This window comes from Nipponia nippon, unplaced genomic scaffold, assembly GCF_047370975.1.
Source record: "Nipponia nippon isolate SJK-2023a ecotype South Korea unplaced genomic scaffold, ASM4737097v1 scaffold_39, whole genome shotgun sequence".
Taxonomy (NCBI): domain Eukaryota; kingdom Metazoa; phylum Chordata; class Aves; order Pelecaniformes; family Threskiornithidae; genus Nipponia; species Nipponia nippon.
In genome coordinates this window covers 390339-411574 of record NW_028262357.1, presented here as the reverse complement: position 1 = coordinate 411574, position 21236 = coordinate 390339, and the positions used below count along the sequence as shown (strand labels likewise).

The following is a 21236-nucleotide window of genomic DNA, read 5'->3' as shown; positions in this document are numbered from 1 at the left end:
ATTTGATAGGCAGCCATTAAATTAAATCTCATGTGACCAAGAAAAACAGTAATATGAATACTGGGAGTCTTAAATAACTTTGTTTCCTGATACAAAGGAAAGAAGCTGAATGTTTTTGTTAAACAGAACATTTTTTCTTCCCCCTCCCCCCCCTTTTTTTTTTAAATAAAACAATGCAAAACAACACCATCCAAAAAGTAGTTTGGGTGATTAACAGAACATCTCATTGGGTATTCCTAGGAGAAATACAGTATTAAAGATAATGAAAACAAATGGCTGCATACTTAGTGGGGAAAAAAGAAGCTTCACAAACTGTTGGTCAAATATATTTTTAAAGCATTTTAAAAGCACAAAGAAGTTCCAATGCAAGCACAATGTACTTCCTCACTGCAGTACTTACCAAAACCTGAACAGACACAAAGCCAGACCCTAGTGTCCCCAGTGCTCTTACTGTCCTAGAATGCTTCTAACTATTGCAGGAGCTATAGTTTTAAAAAATCAATGTTACACAAGCTATTTTTAAATTAATTGAAATTTCATATGCAATTATTCTTGATTTACTACCTCTATGAAATGAAATGCAGGTTACTAGAGTAAAGCTCAATTAAGCTCTGTGGCTCCAGATTTCTTTTTAAAGAAAAAGTTCAGGATGTTCCACTCTGCAAAGTCTGTATAGGTGCCAGAAGACTTCAGATACTGTATTTGAAAAGTATTTGCTCCAACAGTTATATAGGCATATTCCTATTTTTGTAGACTATTATCCCATTCACACTGTATAGAAGTCAACAGCTGACAACTAGTCTAGCAGCTCAACTGCTAGGCTAGTTCCTCTTTAAACTCTTGTGCTTAAAAAGAACCAACTTTTGAAATGTGGTGACATTAAACTAGACAAGTTAGTTGTTGATACAAACTAACACTGCTGAATCAATCTGTAAAACCTGGCAGTGCCATTTAACAGCATTCATTGCATGTTTTTGAACTGGCATTTATTTTTTTACATTATAGATATAAAGTCAACTGAAACCACTTGTGATTTTTCATTGGATTGGGTATGCTAGTTTTAGCTGAAAAATAATGTAAACTGTTACCTATTAAAAGGGAATTTAAAATTATTTATCATTAAACGGTTCTACATCATAACTAGGTAGATAAAAAAGCACCCATAAAATGTATTACTTGTTTCTTAAATATGAGCAGAGCTTAGCAGTTATATAAGATACTCTTATTTCACGGCTAAGGAAATTTAGTGTTGCATTTACACCCACAGAATTCTCTATTATAGACAGAGCTACACTGTGCAGTCTGGGACTTTTTGTTCAGTAAGTTCAGATTTTAATTTACTCTAGTAGTTCCAAGATCTGATCCCCAGGTGTACTCCTCCAACTGCTGCTCCTGTAATACTCAGTTTTCTTTCTTGCAGCCCTTTATAATGGTTTTTATACAGGGAAATCAAGTGAGCTTTCTGAAGTCTTGTAGGGAATTAGAGAAAACCTTATATTGTACATATGCAAGTCATTCTCCAGTTTTTTGTTATTATATACAGTATTTTTCAGATTATGCCAATATACAAAATTATATTCAACTCCAGTCTTACTCAGATATTTCTAAAGAACTGAAAAACCTTCAGGTTTCAATTGGTTTTAAAACAATTCCCATATCATGGGGGAGAAGGAAGAAAGGAAAAGAGCTAGGTGAGATGATAAATTTTGTTTACAAAACTATTACTATGAAACCATCTGATATAGCTGTTATAGGTCAGAAGACAAAGACATTTGTATCTTTTAATTGTAAATAACACAGAAAATCCCTCACCTTCCTGAGTCCGATTCAAGAGGGTCATCATTAATTGAGTCTGCATTAAAATCCAAAGGTTCTGCATCCTGGAGGAGTTCTATTCGATCTCTTTCAGTCCTACCGTTTGATCGGGTATACTTTGATAGTGCTGAATAGGTAAAAGGAAGGAAAGACACTAATTTGCTCTACGAACATCTTGGAGTGTGTGGAGACATCAAACTTAAAAGACCAGAACAATAATTTGGTAGTATCTCACCCAAAGTGTAAGTGTGATGATTTAGAGTAGATTCAATATTAAACCAAATCTGGTTACATGCTCAAATTTGTAGTATTTCATTTTTTTGTCTCCACAGCAATGTAACTACAACTTTTCTTTTGCCCCTCAAGTAGGATGAGATCTACTTTGCAAAGAATCAAAGAAAATGAGAAGTTATATGCAAACTTTACTTTTAAATCAATCAATCATCCATTCATCTTCCCAACTTCCCACTTAACTAAGCTAGCTGGAGGTTTTTTTGGTTTGTTTTTGTTTGTTTTTAAAGAGGCAATCTCATGAATTAACAAAACATAGTTGTTCTGCAGTTCACTCTCCCACCTTCATTAGGCCAGTACCTATGGCTTGTTTCGAAGTTGGAATGCTACATATATATATGGTTAACATTAAAATATAATTTCATATAATTTCAGTTAGTCTACCACTGAAAATCTGGGTTTCCAACTTTGTAAAGAGGAGGGGGAAATCTACCAGAGTTGTCTCAACAGCATGTTCAAAGCTTCCCTCCTCCTCTCCCTTTTTCCTTCTTTTTTTCAGTTTCATTTCTCACTTGCTTACAACAGCACTTAAAATAAATAAAAGACATTAACACTGTGACAAATAAACTTCTTGGAAGTTCAGCACATCCACAAAAAAGTTTTTTGCTAACACAAGTTATTAAATGAACACGTGTAACATATCCTGTGATATGTTATTGGCTTTACATTTGTTGGTAATTTATTTGATTATTCCATTATTCCAGTCTGAGAGAGTTCATCTGCAACTAGAAGAGGTAAGTTTTAAGATTTTAAACTCCCAACTTCAAGACATATCCTAAATAAAGTCTCTTTGTTGACAACTGCTGCTCTAATTGCAATCATTATATGTCCTGTAAGAAGACCAAGTAATTGAGACTAGTCAGAATCTCCAACCTCAACTAGTTGAAGTGTTGAAGATGGGAAGAAATGCAGCACTCTTTCCAGGTGTCTTTAATGGGCAAGATAGCACTGTGCCACAGAAGGGCACAACTATCAGCACATTATCTAAGACAAAAAGGAATCTACTTGAAGCTACTCACACAATCAGTGTTGTGCAGACAAGGTATTAAAAAACAAAACAAAACAAAACAAAACTCCCTTCAAAACCCACAAAGCTTACATCTATTGGTATTGGTCTCTGAGAAGCTGGATTCTTTTTGGTCTGTGTGGACAACTCTGCTTCTAGTGGAATCATCTCTATTTCCATACCGCTCCTTCCACTCCTGGGAAAAAGACAACAAAAGAAAACACAAGCTGTGAGGAAAAAGTAACACAACAAAAGCATACATAGGATCAAGAAATATTCCAGACCAACAATTTAGAGCTAATTGGTCAATCACATCAGACTATGAAAGTAATACTTTGAAAATGTTCCTGTTCAGTATCTTGATACAGGAATACTTTTTGTTTTGTTTTAAACTCAAGATATGTCCCTTCACTAAACCGGTTACCATAACTGTTGTTTAGAAAAAAGACTTGCAGAAAACAAACTACATATTAAATGTGCACTCAAAGTTCATACAGCGGCTCCAAGTTACAGCGGGAACGTTGCCTTTTTTTGATTTTGACTTCCATCTAGTGGTATAATGGTAAAATAACCAGATGCAGACAGCACAAAAAAAAACATTTGGACAGGCCATGTTTACTAAGCTTGTTGTTCTGTTGTGTTTCCATTCTGTCATGTTTTAGTATGTAAACATTTTAGTATGAAGTATAATGAAATATTCATGAAGAAAATGTCTCATGCTTTTATGAGGAGACAACTTCATGTCTCAACAGAAACTTTTCCAATTGGTCCAATAACTTTAATATGTTTCATATGCTTCATATCTAGATCCCAGATTATGGACTGGTAGGAACTGGTATACTTGAAGTTACTGTGCTAATTTATGCCATATGTTACAGTTCTAAGCTGCAGAAGGATCAAGCATTTAATCATGATCCAGTAAAAGATAACACTCTCAAAAGCCCCAGAAGTTTCAAGAATGAATGTGCTACAGTATTCAATGCAAACTCAAAAAAAAGGTAACATCTGAAACGGAGTTTGCTGTTGAACTAAAATTGCTGCTTAATGTCAGATCACTTCAGTGTATACTACATGCATCATCCATTTGCTACTATTTGGTTTCACAGTAAGTTCAAATTCTAAAATTATGAGATGGGGGCAAGAGGATCAGAAGGTGTATGCAATATTGGCTGTCATCGAGAAATGAAGAATCCCTGAGCTTGAAAACCTAAGAGCTTTTAGTCCCGGTATTATCTTGCCTTTCTGCAGAAAATATTTTTCCCCCTCTTTAGTCAGTTCACTTTTTGCAGGCATCCTTTTGATTTCTCTCTTGATTGTGACTTTCTATATACCAAATGTTATAAGTTAATGACAAACTAAAGCTATAGTTAACTGAAGCCCCTTAAAATGAAGCTGCCTGAATTATTTTTTATTCAGGTTGACTGCCTTCACAAATCTTTCAACTCAGTATGCACTCGAAAGTATGATTTGGATCAAACATTCTGTTTGTTACTCAGTAGTAACAGTATTAATTCTGTCTTAAATGTAATTCCCTCCTCGGGAATCTGTGCCAATTGCTTTCCAATGAGCACACAAAGGAACGGGTAAGTTTGGGAGAAGCATACAGTGCCCATACAGTGAATACGATGACACTGTGACTGCAGTTATTTCAAGCAGAGCAGTATCAACATAAGAGACTGATAATAAGCCATTTCAGATTACTCTGCATCCTAGAAATCAGGACCCTTGTTAATGCTTGTTACGCATATAGGCATGCACCGTTCTCACAGCACACTGAATATCAAAAATTTCCAAGTAGTGTGACCCAACTGCCCTCTTATCCTTTAAAATTAAAATGTAAATTATTTTTTCCCCTCAGCCAAGATTATTCTGCAAGATTAAACTGATTCTATCAATTATTGGAGAATTATTTTTTTGTGAAATAGATCATGCTGAATTAAACAGCAACGGCAAATCCTCTCAGATATTGTAGTATACTAATATCATAATTAGCAAAAACAATCTCATACCCTTCTTCTGTTTTCACCTTCTTCCTGTCTTTGTCGTTTTCTTTTCTCTATAAATAAAAAAAAAAATTGTCTGAGGTCCATACAAGAAAAATCATTACCAATATTTTTTTTAAACCAACAATGAAAATCTGAAGTTAACTAGCAAGGATTCTTATTGAAATAGATGGCTCATACAATTAAATAAGAAGAAAAGACAAAGCTGCTGGTCTATCATTAAGGAGTTTCCCATTAAAATGAATTGATCATGATGATATCTTGGGTCAAGGCATAACATTTGGATACCAGCTGGCAAAGCAAAAAAAAAAAAAAAAACCTCTTAGAAATAGCTGGAGAAAGTATAACATTAGGAAGAAACTTTAGCATTATTGAATCAAAATCTTGCTGAAGTTCTAAGAGGCCCAAAGTATGACCCTAATAGTTTGTGTCCTTATCTGCTAGAAGTGTAATATCACAGTATCAAATAAATAGTAACCTCTTTAAGGGAATGAGACACATTCCTCTTTCTCCAAAACAAAAAAAACCCAACCCCTATTACTCTAAGTAAATCTAGGGTTTGTTTTTTCATAAACTAGGAAAGAAGAATGAAAGTATTCCATAATGTAACATTGTATCCACAGATTTTAATCTCTAAACATTTACTCAAGAACCACAATAGCTTTTAACAACTTCCAAGAAACACTTTCAATAAAAATTAACATTTAAAAAATTAAAAAGCTCTCAAAACCAGCAGATAATTACAGCTCTACAGAACATGCTTTGTGTGATAAAACACAGTTAGCTGAAACAGCAAAAAATCCTAAAGACAGAATTTGGGCAGCTTGATCAACATACACAAAGAACGATAAAATGAGTTTGTTGATGACAAAGACAATTTACGTGCTAACTATCCTTTATGACCGCTTACACAAGCACCTGCTCAGGTATTATTACCTCAGTAATGACTTCAGAGGAGCATCACTTAACTGAACTGTAAAATATATAGAAATAGCTATAATTCAGATACTGGATGAGTAAAGCTGATACTTCAGATGTCAATGAAGTCCAGCACTGTTTATATAGCAACCACAATGCTCTAAGTCTGTTGCATTTTGTGCACTTTTTGTCCCTCAGTACAGTTTTCAAAATATTGACAAGCTATATGCTTTTTTTATTGGTGTAGCATTTCAGACAAGTTTAACGCAACAACATATTACATTTTGCAGGAAGACTAGGATAGAGGACCTAACTTACCTCTCCTGATTAGCTCTTTTCCTTCATCAATCAAGTCAGAGGTCATTTCGCTATCCCCCATGAACTGCTGGAATCCCAAAAGATTCAAACAACGAGTTCCTAAACTGGTAAAAGCAGAAGGAGAAGCAATTGCCTTTGTTAATTTACAACTAATAGTTGAGATATATTACACTGCAAAATGTAAAACAAATTATTCAGAAATTTATGGACAATTCAAGTAAAAAAGCAATATAGATGAAAAGACAGATTATTATACTACCCGAGAAATCAGAAAATTCAGAACAGTGGCATGTTCCTAAATTCCACTGAAAGTGATGACATAATCCTACTCAAATAAAGAGACAGAATTGTTTATAGTCTGAGAGTAGTGCAGATGATTGAAGACAATTGCTTGAAATGTTCTCAGATATAACAGAATTTATACCTATGATATCTCACTGACTCTTCTTTGCCAGAAGACAATTACTATAAAAATGCTGCCTATTATGATTTCTCTGTTTTTGAAACAGTAATAACATAGGCAAGCCACCTTCATCTCAGATTTTACTCAGGAGAAAAATGTGACATACTCTTAAGCTGTGGGGATGCTGGCTGCCATTTTGGATACCCATTAGGCAGCAGTCAGGTAATAAGCTTGCGCCATCTTTTTTAAGCTAGTCCCTGGAACTAGATAGCATGAAATCACTTCCACCTTTTCAGTTTCATACCAGAGAACACAACTGCTGGTTTTGTTATTGTTTTCCTCTCTCCAAACTGGAGCATCAATATCATGTTTGAAGTTGGCTTCATTGTATATTTATGCTGAAAAGTTTTTTTCCTATACTATCTGAACTTTAAGACTGCTGGATTAAACAAGGAAAACAGCTTTCCTTGATAGATTTTAATTAAACATTCAGTTTTGCATGTATTTGCATCATTAGAGAGCACTAAAGTTCAAGCAAAGCAACTTCCTCTCCTTTAGTTTCTTTTCTTCCTTTTCACTATGGCATTCAAAACCCAGGATCATCATGGACAAGAAGTCGTACAATTTTCTTGTCATTGGCTTTCCTGTTTGCTTTTCATGTTTTTTTTTTTACCTCCACCACCATTTTTGTCACCTAACCTAAAAGTAAGCAGGGAAAACCTAGGACTGGATCCTTGTTGTCTTACTATCTATGGATGCACACAGGGTATTGATGGGCATTGAAGGCTTTAACTGCATTCTACATGTTTCAAAACATACATGTTGCTTCTGACTGAATGGTAATGCAAAATTGAAGAAGAGAACATAAATGTAGCCAAGCAATGTCAGACTGAAAGTGTCTCATCCCTTACAGCAGTCAAAAGCAGACATTTTGAAATGTAAGGATAAAGCAAGCATCTAACAGTATATTCTGCAATTACCCTTCCAGCCTCCAACAAATTGTGACTTATGGAAACAAGATCAAATGATTTCAAATCATTTCAAATCATGATCAAGTGCTTTCAAACTGAAGTCTGGTAACGGATCAGAAATTTTTCATGAGTCTGTTAGAAAGTTCATTACCTAAAGTTTCTGCTAATGCTTCTTAGTTTATTACAAAACCTTGATGGAAACATAGCTTCCTCATGGTAATTTTAATCTCAAAAGCAGAATCTAAATGTTTGTGGGCTCCAAAGTTTGAACAGATAAGATCTCAAAATCTAGGAATGAAGTTTAATGGGGAACCACCCCCCCCCCCCAATTCAGTTATCAGTTAACACAATCCATATTCTTAAAATGTACGCATTTCACATATATAAAAAGCAATTTATTGTTTTCGTTTTTGCATTTTTATTAGTATGTCACAACTCAACTGCTGGAAGAGGAGAAGCAAATCTCTTCCTGATTGCTGAAACTAATATTATTAATGTAAAGAAACACGGAGGATCTGTCTTGCAATCACTTACCTGAAGTATGTGGCAATACAGAGAATGACAACAAGCATTGGGTAATATATATAGAATCCATCTGCAATGAAGGACAGCACTCTCATGGATCCCATTATCTGGAGAAAAAAATGCACAAGAATAACCTCTAATCAAATATATTCTACATATATGCATAAAGATTGTGCCACCTCACTATTTTCAGTCCACAACAAACAAACACACAATCCTTTACAGTTACTGAAACATAAGTAAGTACTATCATCACAGATCTGATTCAGACAGTTGACCCAGAATGCCCAGATATAAAGGCCACCTCTAACAGTGGTGGTAACACCTCCACCTCTAACACTTTGAGGTTACAGATGGTTACAGGCTAGATCTTGTTGTCTCACCTAATACAGAACCAGTTCAAATCCAGTGGATCTTTTCATCTGCTGTGAAAAGAGTCTCTGGACAACACTAACAATGTACTTGTTAACAACGTGAGATGTAACTTTCTGTCCTACAGAAATTGGTTGTTCAGTAAAACCAAGCTCATTGGTTTTCATTGGCAAGTTAGGTTTGCTCCCCATCTATAAAGATGTCCCATATGCTAAAGCCAGTGGAAGCTATTAGCACCACATCTACACCTCTTTTAAATACCTCCAGGGATGGGAACTCAACCACTTCCCTGGGCAGCCTGTTCCAGTGCCTGACACCTTTTTTGGTGAAGAAATTTTCCTAATATCCAATCTAAATCTCTCCTGGAGCAACTTGAGACCATTTCCTCTTGTCCTATCACTTGCTACTTGGCAGAAGAGGCTGATCCCCACCTCACTACAACCTCCTTTCAGGATCTTACTACAAGTGGTATTTAAAAAATATTTTGCCTATTCTCCAAACCATATAGAAGCCTCAAAACCACATTTTCTGTACTTACAGATGTATAAGCTGTTGGCTGAGTGTTTTTGTGAGAGATTGTTGCATCCATATGGGTCAAGCCCAAAAAGTTCAAGCATAATGGTGGAGTGAGACGGCAAAATAACCTGCACAAATGCAAGAGGCAACAGCATTTGAAACAATTTCTTGTACTAAAAATATTAAGAAATCATAACTGGATATATCACCAAATCACGATATACAGCTCATTAGGATTTATACCTATATGATTATAAATGAAAGAACATAAATGGAAGTTTCATGGACATTTTAAATTGACTATGTGACAAAATCTGCAAAATATATGCCACATACTCACATGCCACTGAAAAGGAGACTGTACGCATCTGTCTGATGATGTGAAGCTAAGTAATAATAGTTAAATACACGGATCCTGAAGACAGTAGAGTAAACACAGATACTTAGGAAAAAGATGGTAAGAAAACAGGCCATCTAGGGGGGAAAAGAAAAAGTTGCTTGAATGTAGAACTCTACTAAAGGTTTTAATGCATTCAGCACATGGTCTGTGCACGCAACAGGTTGACTGCAGTCTAATTTTTATTTGACATGGGACAATAGCATCAGCTCTGAGAAGAGCTTCAGGAGTTTTTTTGACTAATCTGAATTGAGAATGATACTTGTAACATTCTGCACTTCATATAAGCTAACACAACTGACCCTACGAACATTTATTCTACTTCTTTTTGTTATGTAAATGAAATTGCTGTAATTGCCTCGATAATTACTATGACTGATTTGAAATTTATTCCCACAAAAAGTGACAAAAATAAGTGTTTTCAATTCAGCCTATTTTGTTACTATACTGGAATTTTTCAGCTCAGTTCCTTTACCGATAAATTTGTGCACGCATATGCTAGCCACACCTGTGACTGGATTTCTGGTCAGCAGCAAATTCCTGTTTAGGAAAGAGAGGTCACACACATGGTTGATTACACACAAAGTCTAAACACCTAAGCTCCAAACTAATGTTTCACAAATTACTCTACGCATGATATTCAAGCTCAACTGGGTCACACCTTCACCCCGTATTGGAGAGTTGTAGGAAGTGGCAAAAGGCAGACTCCCTCCACAGAAACAAAGTTGGGTATTACATATTTTAGAGACCTTCTGAAAGTTGATAGATTATTTAGAGACTTCTTTTTAAATCAATCTGGTCTACTATTATTGTAATAACAATTTATCTGAAAAGGTTTTTGTTGAGTGATTATCTCAAACTTACCTCTATGTATATATAATTATATGTCTTTTCTGCCAGCTGTATGAAAACTGCAAATAGTGATAAAACTGGTTTTGTGCTGAAAAACGTGCACTCAGACCACACAACAATTACAGAGAACGTGGCCAGAACAACTGCAAGCACCCTGTAAAACCACGGTCGTAGAAGACATTCCCAGTACCACTCTGAAAAAAACAAACACACACACACACGGAACTGGTTAATGAAAATTACACAACCAGAAATGGAACTCCCTCACAAAAAGCATCATGAACTTCTTCCATGCACACCCTTAAAATCAAGGCTGGAATCTGTGGGGTCACGCACTTAATTTCAGGGCTTTTCAAATGCCTAGAGATCTGGCTCTTACAGGAGCCTTTAGTCATAAGGAATCACATGCACAACTGGGGAAAACAGGGTAGGATTTGGGAGGCAAATTTTGCAAATGGGTTTGGGGGGGTGGGGGGTGTAGAACAGAACTCTTCACTTTTGGCCCAAATACTATGGGTGATCCACTTTTTGTTTGTTCATCTGTTACTCTCTCAGAAACAAAGCCTAGGCTGTAAAATTATATTGTCCTACCCTGGAGATAACTCATTGCTAGTGCACAACAAATTAGAAGTTAAAACATGGTTAGGCGATGACACTTTCTAAAAAGATGCACAAGCAGCTACACGTCCTAATGTTTGGTACATGACAGACGAAGAGTTCCTTCCTCTTTGCTTTACTGGAAGAGCAGTACCACCTCAATAATATCGCACAAATGTAGAAGGCAGCCATGATCCAACTATTTAAAGTTCTATTTTCTTTCTTCTTCTAAGACTTCAAAGTTTGCTACTTCTATTACAACATGTAACTGCTATTAAATTTGTAAGAACAATTAAGCTTATGGTCAAAACCATAAATCAATACCTGATGACTATTCCATTACATAAATGCATTAAGATGCACATTTGCTTCCCTCTACTGTAACTGAACTTTTTACATAAAACAATCAGTTCTTCTTACAAAATGGTACCAGTTACTCCTTCACATATTCGAAATCTGCATGACAGCACTTACCAACAGTTGGTGTGTAGAAATACTGAATAATTTTATTCTCTGGTTCCTGGGAATGAAAGGTATGAACAAACTGTCGAGTTGCACTGGTTTCATTTTTTGCCACATCTTCTAGGTAAAATGCTTGTTCTAAGAGAATTTGCCACTGGACCTGTGTACGACGATGTCTCTGTACTGAATAGATCACCTACAATAAATTCCAAGAAATTATGGTTACAACATAGCTGTTTCAAGAAACAAGAGAAAAGCTTTGCAAAATCCCTTAAAAATATCTACATAATAGAATTGCAAAGATTAATTCTGCATACTCACAAAAGCAGGCGGATAGTTCTCTGAATACATAAACCATAAGAGGACTACAGACATGATTCCTGACATTGCAGTTCTTTCATCACAATCTGTCTGTAGCAATAACAGCCTGCTTTTCCCAACATACCACTTTATTTTTGCATCTTAGTGAATACCAAGCTTTTACTACAATTTCTTTTTTAGAATGCACTGTCACTCAACCATTACAAGGCTTACTCACAGACAGTTAAAACACTTGTTAAGATAGAACGCAACACTTTTTACACATCCGGAAATTTGATCTGGACATCACTTGGGATATTAAACTTCTGTGTTTTCTTTCACTGAGAAAAGTTTCTGTTAAGTAGCAATACCAAAACCCACTATACTCAGCAATTCAGGTAAAGCGCATTGAAAATCTTTGTTAGACTATCATTTCTTCTCATTACATTAGCATAAGTGAGGCATTCTCTCATTTATTAATATACCTGCTTGTGAAGTTTGACCAAACTTTTTTCACTTGGATAACTGTTCTGTCTTTCATCAAAATCTTCATAATCATCCATGTTCCTACCCATTCTTTCCTGGTACTCAGTAGGACACTGGAAGGGAAAGGAAAAATTAACTGGAAGATGAAAGGGTAGCAAGTGCTCTTTGTTAATTATTTGTAAATGTTTGGGACATTTCATGTAACTGAAAAGTTCACTCTAAGTGTAGATTTTTCTGTTTCTAAAATACTACATATGTCAAAATACAGCAGATAACTACATACACCACAAGAAAGCATTCCGCAAAGAATTTCCACTCCAACTCTGGTCAGAAACTCACAAGATGCCAATTTGAGATTGTATGTTAAGGGGAAAAGATAACAATGTACAAATATGCAGTAGGTGCAGGAAGCACCCCCTCCCAATTGAACAATTATGGCTGGAGATGAGCAATTTGTTACCTTTTTCAGTATTGTATCAACACATTTTCTCAAAGGGTGGTTATACTTGATACTCTCACTTACTTTACGGACTTCCTGTTGACGAAAAAAAATAAAGACTTGTTTCATTATGTTAAATAGATTAAAAAATTTTACAGGGTCAGATAAGAGTACCAGCCCTCCCAATGGCAAAGATAACCATCAGAGCTTAAAAACAACAGAACTTCCTAAAAGCCACAGCTCTACTAGACATCTAATAAAAGACAACTGAAGGAGTATTTACAAAGAACTTCTATGTATTTTCAAAAAAACCCCACGTTGTCAGTGCACAAACATTACTCTGCGAATGTATGGAGGATTGGTTTCTATGCATGAATGTTGAAATGGAAAATACTTTATTGTTTTAGTTGTACATAAAGTGAAGGAGTTTCTATCTTACCTGGTTTAGTTTCACTTTTATTACTTTAAGCAGCTTGATGAATACCATTTTACACTACTTCATTTGATATCTTCCTCACATTTATCTCCACATAGCTCACTTCTGAGGCCATCTGGCATTTATCAGTAATAAAAAGATGCTACCTAACAGCTAGATAAGTTGTGTCAGAACTGGCTGTAGCAGTTTATCAGGATCACTGAGAACTAGATTTCATTCTTCATCCTACTGGCAACCCAGAGATAACCTTTTGCTCTTTTTTGTTGTTACAAACAGCACTTCAAAAAAAAAAAAGATGTAAGTTCTAGAGTCTGGAGGACAGAAATATTTGTAAAGGCTTAGAAGTCTTGTCAAATAGGATGATTAGCAGATAGAAGAATTGTATTTGTTTAGTGTGACAAGGGAGCCTAAACGGATATAGACGGTCCTTTGACATATAAAAGGCTGTTCTAACAGATGACAGTCAGTAATTCTGGATTCCCTCTGAATCTCCAGACAGAATGATCACAAGAGATCTGATGAGTCTGTGGCAAAGAATTTTTCATTATGTAGTGGGATTATGAAAAACAAACAAACAAACAAAATCCTGCAAGAATGTCTGTAAGGGTCAATCCTAACATATTCAGTCCTGTCAAGTAGAACACTGGACTGGAAAAAATTAAAAATAAAAAACCGGGAAGTATCCTCCAGTACTACAGTTTCGTGTGTTTTCAGAATTTCTGATAAAGGAAGAAAACAAAAGCCTAAAGTGGGTGAGAACTAAAATTCTGTGATTTACTTGACACAGCAACAATTCATAATATTTACAATCAAGTTCTCTGAGTTGGCATTGCGATTCTTAAAGAATTTCAAATATTTTCAAACACTGCCTATGAAGGTTGAAAATAAATTATTGGCCAAGATTTCTAAGGTATTGTACAAATGTTTCTACACTGAAAAAAAAAAAAAAAGTGGAAAAAACAAGTGAAGTGCCAAACCTTGAAACAAGGTTTTATCACACATTAACAATATACTATATTTTATGTTGTGTATGACATAACATCAGAATCTGTCCGTCACCCTACCTGACTTAAAGGACAATCTAGTACAAGACAGCGGTCTAGTACAAGATCCTCTTTTCAGGGAAGTCTGCTGCCTCCCTGGGTCCTAAATTAGGGACGTCACCACAGGACTGAAGATCTTAGTACAACCTTCAGACTACTCCCATTCCTCCTCTGTCCTGTGGGTACTAATGACGTCAAAACAAAAAGTCTGAGGTGGATTAAGAGATTTCAGCACCCTGGGAAGAATGCTAAAAAATTCAGAGGCACAGGTAGTGTTTTCCTCAATCCTCCCAGTAATGGGGGAAGACTTTGGAAGAAAGAGGTGAGCCCAGGATATCAATACCAGGCTCCATAACTGCTGCCTCCACCAAAACTTTGGGGTTTTGAATCATGAAAGAGCCTTTGAGGCACAAGGTGTGCTGTGTTTAAGGGAACAGAATAGAACAGAATAAAGTATTTTCTACTCCAACTGCCTGATGACTTCAGAGCCAACCAAAAGCTAAAGCATGTTATTAAGGGCATTGTCCAAATGCCCCTTTAAACACTGACAGGCTTGGGGCATCAACCACCTCTCTAGGAAGCCTGTTCCAGGGTTTGACCACCCTCTTGGTAAAGAAATGCTTCCCAATGTCCAGTCTAAACCTCCCCTGGTGCAGCTTTGAACCATTCCCACGCGTCCGGTCACTGGATCCCAGGGAGAAGAGGTCAGCACCTCCCTCTCCAGGCATTTGGACATTGCTCTTAGTAATTTAGTTTAACTTCTGGTCAGCCCTGCAGTGGTCAGGCAGTTGGACTAGATGATCGTTGTAGGTCCCTTCTAACCGAAATATTCTATTCTGTTCTGTTCTATTCTAAGTGCTAGCTTGGTAAACATTTTTGTTGCTCATTTTCTAGTAAGTTTTGTAGTTATGTCCCACTCTGATGTTTATAGCAATTTCTTCAAAATTGTGTCACCAAAGAATGAAGATTCTACTACTACTTTATGTTTACGTGTTGCAGAAGAAGTTACCATCCAACTTTAAAACTCTTCAGAAGTATTATTTCCAAGCCATGGCATCAGAGCAGTAGAACAGGGAATAGCTATTCAATGGGTTACATTTCCATTCTATTCTTGAACTACATTACAGCCTATTGCTCACTCACAAATAACAATAAATATAGTCTCAAAAAAAACTCTTTAAAAAAACCAATGCTCTATATAGTCTCTTCTCAAAAGGCACATAGCATGGTCCTGCAAATCCAACTTGGAAACTCTGCCCAAGATTCCAGAAGCACACTGTGAGCAGAGCAGAAAAGCCAACATACACAATTTGCATGAACACTAGTGAAACATCTGTACACCTTATTTGCAAGATCACTTTGGAATGTTACTCATTAGCGACCAATATTACTCCAAAAGGGTCAATAAAAGAATAAAAGCATCAAATAATGGCTATCAAGTTGCCAAGTTCTTCATATCAGGGACTATTTCTCTTTTAATTTTTACGCAGGATCAAGTGTCATCAAGCATGACACACTATGATGATTTTCTTAATTTACTGATATTTCACAGAAGTTCATGCTACTTACGTTTTCTTGCCACAAGTGCCCAACACCAGAAAATTCAGAGATGATTAACAGCAGCCTCCACTTATTTCATAGCGAAAGCTAGTTACCTACCTCCATGATATCCTCTAAATTCTCCTCCGCATCTGCTTTTTCAGTCATCAGTTTGGCAGCTTTGAAATAGGTCTTCATGAGTAGATAACCCCTCTTGGCCCCATTCCAGTGAGAACGGGGAATCTCCACCAAACCATAACCCAAAAGCAACACAAGAAGAAAGAGACCCCATGTGTTCGCAGCGGCTATCCCAATAGTCTGAAGCTGGTTCCTAAGGAAAAAACGAATAGCAAAAACAAAAAAGAAAAAACAAACAAACAACATCCTCCTACCCCACCCGCAAGAAAGCAGCCTTGAAGTATCTATGCACCAATGTGGCTTTCAAGTTTACAGGAAGAGACATAGCATCATCTGTTGTTCTTGCCTAAGGCCAGTCTGCTACTTGGCCGTATTTAAAGCTGCCACGATTTTTCTGTATCTCCCCATGTTTCTTCCCTCTCTCGAGGGAAGACAAAAATGTTTGTTCTTAAAGGGGTATGTTCCTTTAGGAAACAACATGAACTTAGCAAACCTACTAAAAGTTAGGTGCACGACAGTGTTTGCTACTGTATCTAGTACAGAAGACCATTAGCCATGTTATAAATACCAATTATTTTAACTTACCTTATGGCCTTTAAATAGAATCTACAGTAGACAGAAGTGCTACACAGGAAATACTGACAGAGACTTTTTGAAAGATGTTATTCTGAAAACACCAAGAAAGTTCCTGCACTAACTTTGCAAACGCATTTGTAGGGAGAGAAAAAAATAAAACATTGCAAATACAAGACGATTCCTCTGCCATACATACCAAAATCAGAAAACCAAAAGACAGATTTCTATAAATAGTGAAAAAAACCCTTTCCATAAAAAAGTTAACAAAACCTTTCAACTGGCTAGCAAAAATCAGATCAACTAAAATTGTTTTTTAAGAAAGACCTGTTTCATCTACAGAAGAGATCACCCATGACAATTTCGTAAGAACTCATGCAAGCGCTTTAAACATTATTCTTACCATTGTAAATTGAAGTTTGGGTTTACAGCCACATATATTAAAAATGCTCCAAAAATCAGCAAGTAAGTCCCATAATAGATTGCATTCTCAATCAATGCAGTTTTAATCTTTCCAGTAATGGAGAACCCTCCTGATCTAGCATATGACTGCATGAAAGGTAGCAGAATCCTAGGAGGAAAGTAAACAAAACCAAACCACATCAGCCAATGGGAAAAAAAAAACCTATTAGTTTAGCAGTGGCAGGATACTGAGACAGAGGTGTTGAAGCTAAAGACTCAGAAGCTTCTAAGAAAATTAGCTAGTTACATATTTTTATTCTAGATGTACTGGTCTGATGGCAAACCTTAAACAAGCTGCACATAAAAACAATACAGTTAGCTTTACTATGCAAAATATGTTAATCGAGAACTCACTACCACCCCTGACATTCTTGACTGAGCTACAAAAATAATTATTTGATGATAGGTTGGTCAGAACCACACATCAGTCGAACCCAAAAGCACAGACAATCGTTTTGCTTTAGCTATATCTATAGCTTTACATAGTATATCCACCAAAACCAAATCATTTACAATATTACTCAAAAATTACCCAACTTATTAATGGAATTATTTTGGTGTCCTGTTGCCTAAACCCCATTTTTTTTTCAGACAATCTATCCATAAACACCTCTGTGTGTAATCTGCTCAGTTTCAACTATAAAAGTGAACCAAGAGTAAATGGCTGCCATCTGAAAAGGAGCAAGAAAAAAAAAGTACACTCAATTTAGTACAGTATTTATTAGAGATAAATACAGTAATTATTAGAGATATTTCACTGCTCGCAAATAATACATGATTAGATAGCTCTGTGGAACAGTGATATATATTCTTCAAGAGTATGCTATGACTGTTACGAAGTTGCACTTAGAAATTATACCTATATCATAGTCTTTGCCATATTCATTTGCCTTACTTACCATGTTAAAAACTGTGATGTCCAATATACCACACGCCAGAAAATTGGCATAATTCCATTAGGAATGTAACTCCATGGTTTGAAACATTTTTGCTTGCTGTAACAATGAAAAGAAACTTATTGTTAGTTGCAGGGCCAAGAGTATAGAAAACACTTTCTATGAATTCCCCTATCTAGAAAGGTCTTTGAAAATAGCATAGAAGTAATACACTACTATTTGAGTAAGCAGTCAACCATCAACCATCTCAGAAGAGAATAAACTGAATCACTACTTAAAAATATTAATCATTCTCCTCACCGCAAATAACACATCTGGACAAGTCAGCTTTCTTAGAGAAAAAAATAGTAGCTCAAAGAGAAATAAGCAATTAAGCTATTTAAGGTTACAATTTTTCTTTTGGGGCAGGAAGTACTTTCTTCATGCAAAGAAAAAGACATTTCTGTAGACAGAAGACCATTCAACTTTAGTTAGTGCAGCAGGTTTTTAAAAAATATTTAGGGACCCCATCACCTAACTCTACTACCTAGAACATTTAGGGGTAAAAGAAGTACATTGTTTCTTCTGTCACCCAGCTGGATTTAGTCAGGCTTATACGAACTTTGACTTGTTGAGCCAATACTTTTCTGACAGGTAGTGTTTGCTTCAGAAGACCAGAAAAGCCATGAGAGCCTTTTAGTTAAAAAAAAAAAAAAAAGAGCAAAAGACGAAGTGTCTATCCACACTAAGACACTGGGTTTTTTTCCCCACATCTGTCTGGGTAATGAAGCAATGGTGAGTCAAGGGGCAAGACAGTCAATTTAATATGAGTATCTATTGAGAAATAATTGGTGTTTTCCAGTGTCAAACTAGTTAAGCCTGAGTTGTGAGTTTCTAAGTATACAGCCTAAATATTTTCAAAACTATCAAATTACCATAGAGTGACAGGCAGTGTGACTAAAGCTTTCAAAAAAGTTTTAAGATCTGAGCTGCACCAACACAGTATCTGCTCAATTACTACTTAAGTCGATATTTCTATTTGCTATACTCAAGTCATATACCATAGTATAACATCCATCAGCATGTTCTGAAACTACAGGTAAACTGAAAGGCTATTGAATAGTTTTCAAACTGTGTATTTACATGACTATGTTTAATTAAAGTACACTGGGTGGTCTTAAATAAAGGACAAAATGTTGTGCCACTAAGTCTGGCATTTTACTGGTCTTCCACAGATATAGCACATTCAGATAGCCTCAGCTTTGGGGCAACAAAACTGGCAATCCATTGCATGGACATATCAACTGACATCTTAAATGCTCTGATCATCTTACAAATAACTACGCTGCACACATCTACAAGATGCGGAAATAGCCAATGGAGGCTAAAGAATGAGCAGCCATGCAAAGAGCCCATATTTGCCTACATTCCCCATGTTTTAGAGGTTACTTCCTTACTGTCAGAAGACAGCAAGCAGGCTATTGTTACTTTGGTAGAATATAGTAAATTTCAGATAACTCCAATTACTATATATATGCAATTATAATAAGCAATTAGATATGCTGCTTATATATAAGACAAGCCTCCTAATTTCATTCATAAGGTATAAAACTAGATTTTCCCTCACCCTCCTGTATGCTTACAATCTTCAAATGTCATATCACACAGATAACACTTGTTTATTAGTCTTAAAAACACAGTACACTCCTATCATTTAAAAACAACCAAACAAACATAAAATTATTTAAAAATATTCTAATTAAGAAAACATACAGCTGATACCTTGGAGCAAGAGTAACGTAAGAGCCATTACTTTCTGCAGGGCTGGAGTTAACAGCAAGTTTGCACCGATTATAAATAGTCTAAAAGACAATTAATTTTATATCAGTGACCAGAAAAAGGTACATTTATTTTAAAATAGCAAGTCCCATTTTAAAAGACATTTCCTGTTCTCCACATTTACACTTGGGAGCAATTATACTAATAAACCCTCAAAACAACATGCAATCTGTAGGACAAGTAAGTAAAAAACTGGAAGTGTTTTAATGTTGCTTAAACAGATAAAAAATTGCTATAAACAAATGAAATTTTAAAACATTTGAAATAGATTTGTTATCTGATGAGATCAACAAAAAATAAAATTAATTGTAAAAACAGACACTATCATGCAAAAAGGTAACAAGTGTTAGTTTAATAAGATACTATTTGGAAAATTTAATTGCTGTTTAAGATATTGTCTTCTGAAATTATCATTAAAAAAAATGCCATATACATTTTACGCAACTAAGCAGAAAATTTCACAAGCTTCTTACCGTACTGACATCCAGAGGCAGTATAAATACAATAAGAAAGCAAAGATACCAAGCCAATAATGTTGCTACGATCACCAGCCTATGCTGTTTCTTGAAGTCTCCATACCGATGAAGTAGGAACAAGGCCAGAAAAAAGACAAATACTATCTCAAGGCCCAACGCTGCACCACTCATTATTGAAAATTCACTCCAGCCACACAGTGCAGCTCACTTAAGAAAGCAGATCAAAACTGTAAGACAAAAAGGCATTTAATTACATTAAAATCTCTGGAAGGTATTTACGCAGAAAAGAGTTGTTCAACAGACATTTTTAAACATATTAACAGACTTTTCTTATTTCACGACAAGAACTCTGATCAGATGAAGAACAAGACTTTCAGCAAGGTGCTTTAACATCTTCTGCAAAAAATCAAAATGTCATTCCAATTTTGTCATTTCTAGGAACATATTAGGACAACTCCTCTTCATCTTCTTGATACACAACAGATCCAAAAGTCAAATCTCTGTCCTTCAATAAGACTATAAGTCCATCTTTTAAGTACAGTACAAATTCCAAAAGAAAATCTATTCAGCTCTTTTTTTCCTTTTAGAAGAAATCAACTAGTTTGGACAAAGGGTTAAATGTTTAAATTAAATGTTTCTGGAAAGCTTTGTTAATGGATCGTTCCTCAAAACTATGCATTTAAATTCTGCACTCAGAGTTAACAGAGCATAAAAATACAGCAAAGCATATGTTAGTCTGCTTGTGAGGTACCTCTTCTAGGTTTGAAATTTCATGTAATAAGAGACAACATGCTAGCTAATTCACCTTCCTACCACTCTTCTGTTCTTCTTCAGAGCAACAAAGGTCTCAATTCATTTGTTATTAGTCTTGCCATGACATATTTTTGCTTTGCTCATCATTCTGGGTTTAGGTACTCTGTGTTATAGTCAGGACTGCTAGCAATGCCTAAAAAGTTCATACATCTTCAAAGAGGCATGCTACTATGTAAAGGGCCAGTGAGCTGCACAAATCTATTAGAGAAAATTGCATTGACTTATTACACCGTTAGGTAAACTGCTTCTGACCTTTTTGATAACCATCATTTTACCACAAGCACATCATACTTTAAAAAAAAAAAAAACCAACAAATCAAGAAAAAGTTTATTACTCTGGTCAGGTTGACTTGCTTCTCCACCAAGATTAC

At 35.7% G+C, this 21236-nt stretch overlaps 1 protein-coding gene across 2 annotated transcripts in view; it reads right to left on the bottom strand.

The window, feature by feature from the left end:
• LMBRD2 (LMBR1 domain containing 2) overlaps window positions 1-21236 on the bottom strand; it is a 33257-nt gene that overhangs the window by 5963 nt on the left and 6058 nt on the right. For both annotated transcript variants that reach the window (XM_087773288.1, XM_087773290.1), the window contains exons 2-17: window positions 20050-20279; window positions 19520-19599; window positions 17762-17857; window positions 16804-16971; window positions 15810-16020; window positions 12693-12767; window positions 12232-12345; window positions 11459-11642; window positions 10400-10581; window positions 9479-9612; window positions 9161-9266; window positions 8260-8357; window positions 6352-6455; window positions 5122-5168; window positions 3206-3308; window positions 1813-1942 (exon numbers count right to left, since the gene is read on the bottom strand). In XM_087773288.1, coding sequence (XP_087629414.1) covers window positions 1813-1942; window positions 3206-3308; window positions 5122-5168; window positions 6352-6455; window positions 8260-8357; window positions 9161-9266; window positions 9479-9612; window positions 10400-10581; window positions 11459-11642; window positions 12232-12345; window positions 12693-12767; window positions 15810-16020; window positions 16804-16971; window positions 17762-17857; window positions 19520-19599; window positions 20050-20223 — 2006 coding nt within the window. In that variant the 5' untranslated portion in view covers window positions 20224-20279. The remainder of the gene's footprint in view (window positions 1-1812; window positions 1943-3205; window positions 3309-5121; window positions 5169-6351; window positions 6456-8259; window positions 8358-9160; window positions 9267-9478; window positions 9613-10399; window positions 10582-11458; window positions 11643-12231; window positions 12346-12692; window positions 12768-15809; window positions 16021-16803; window positions 16972-17761; window positions 17858-19519; window positions 19600-20049; window positions 20280-21236) is intronic.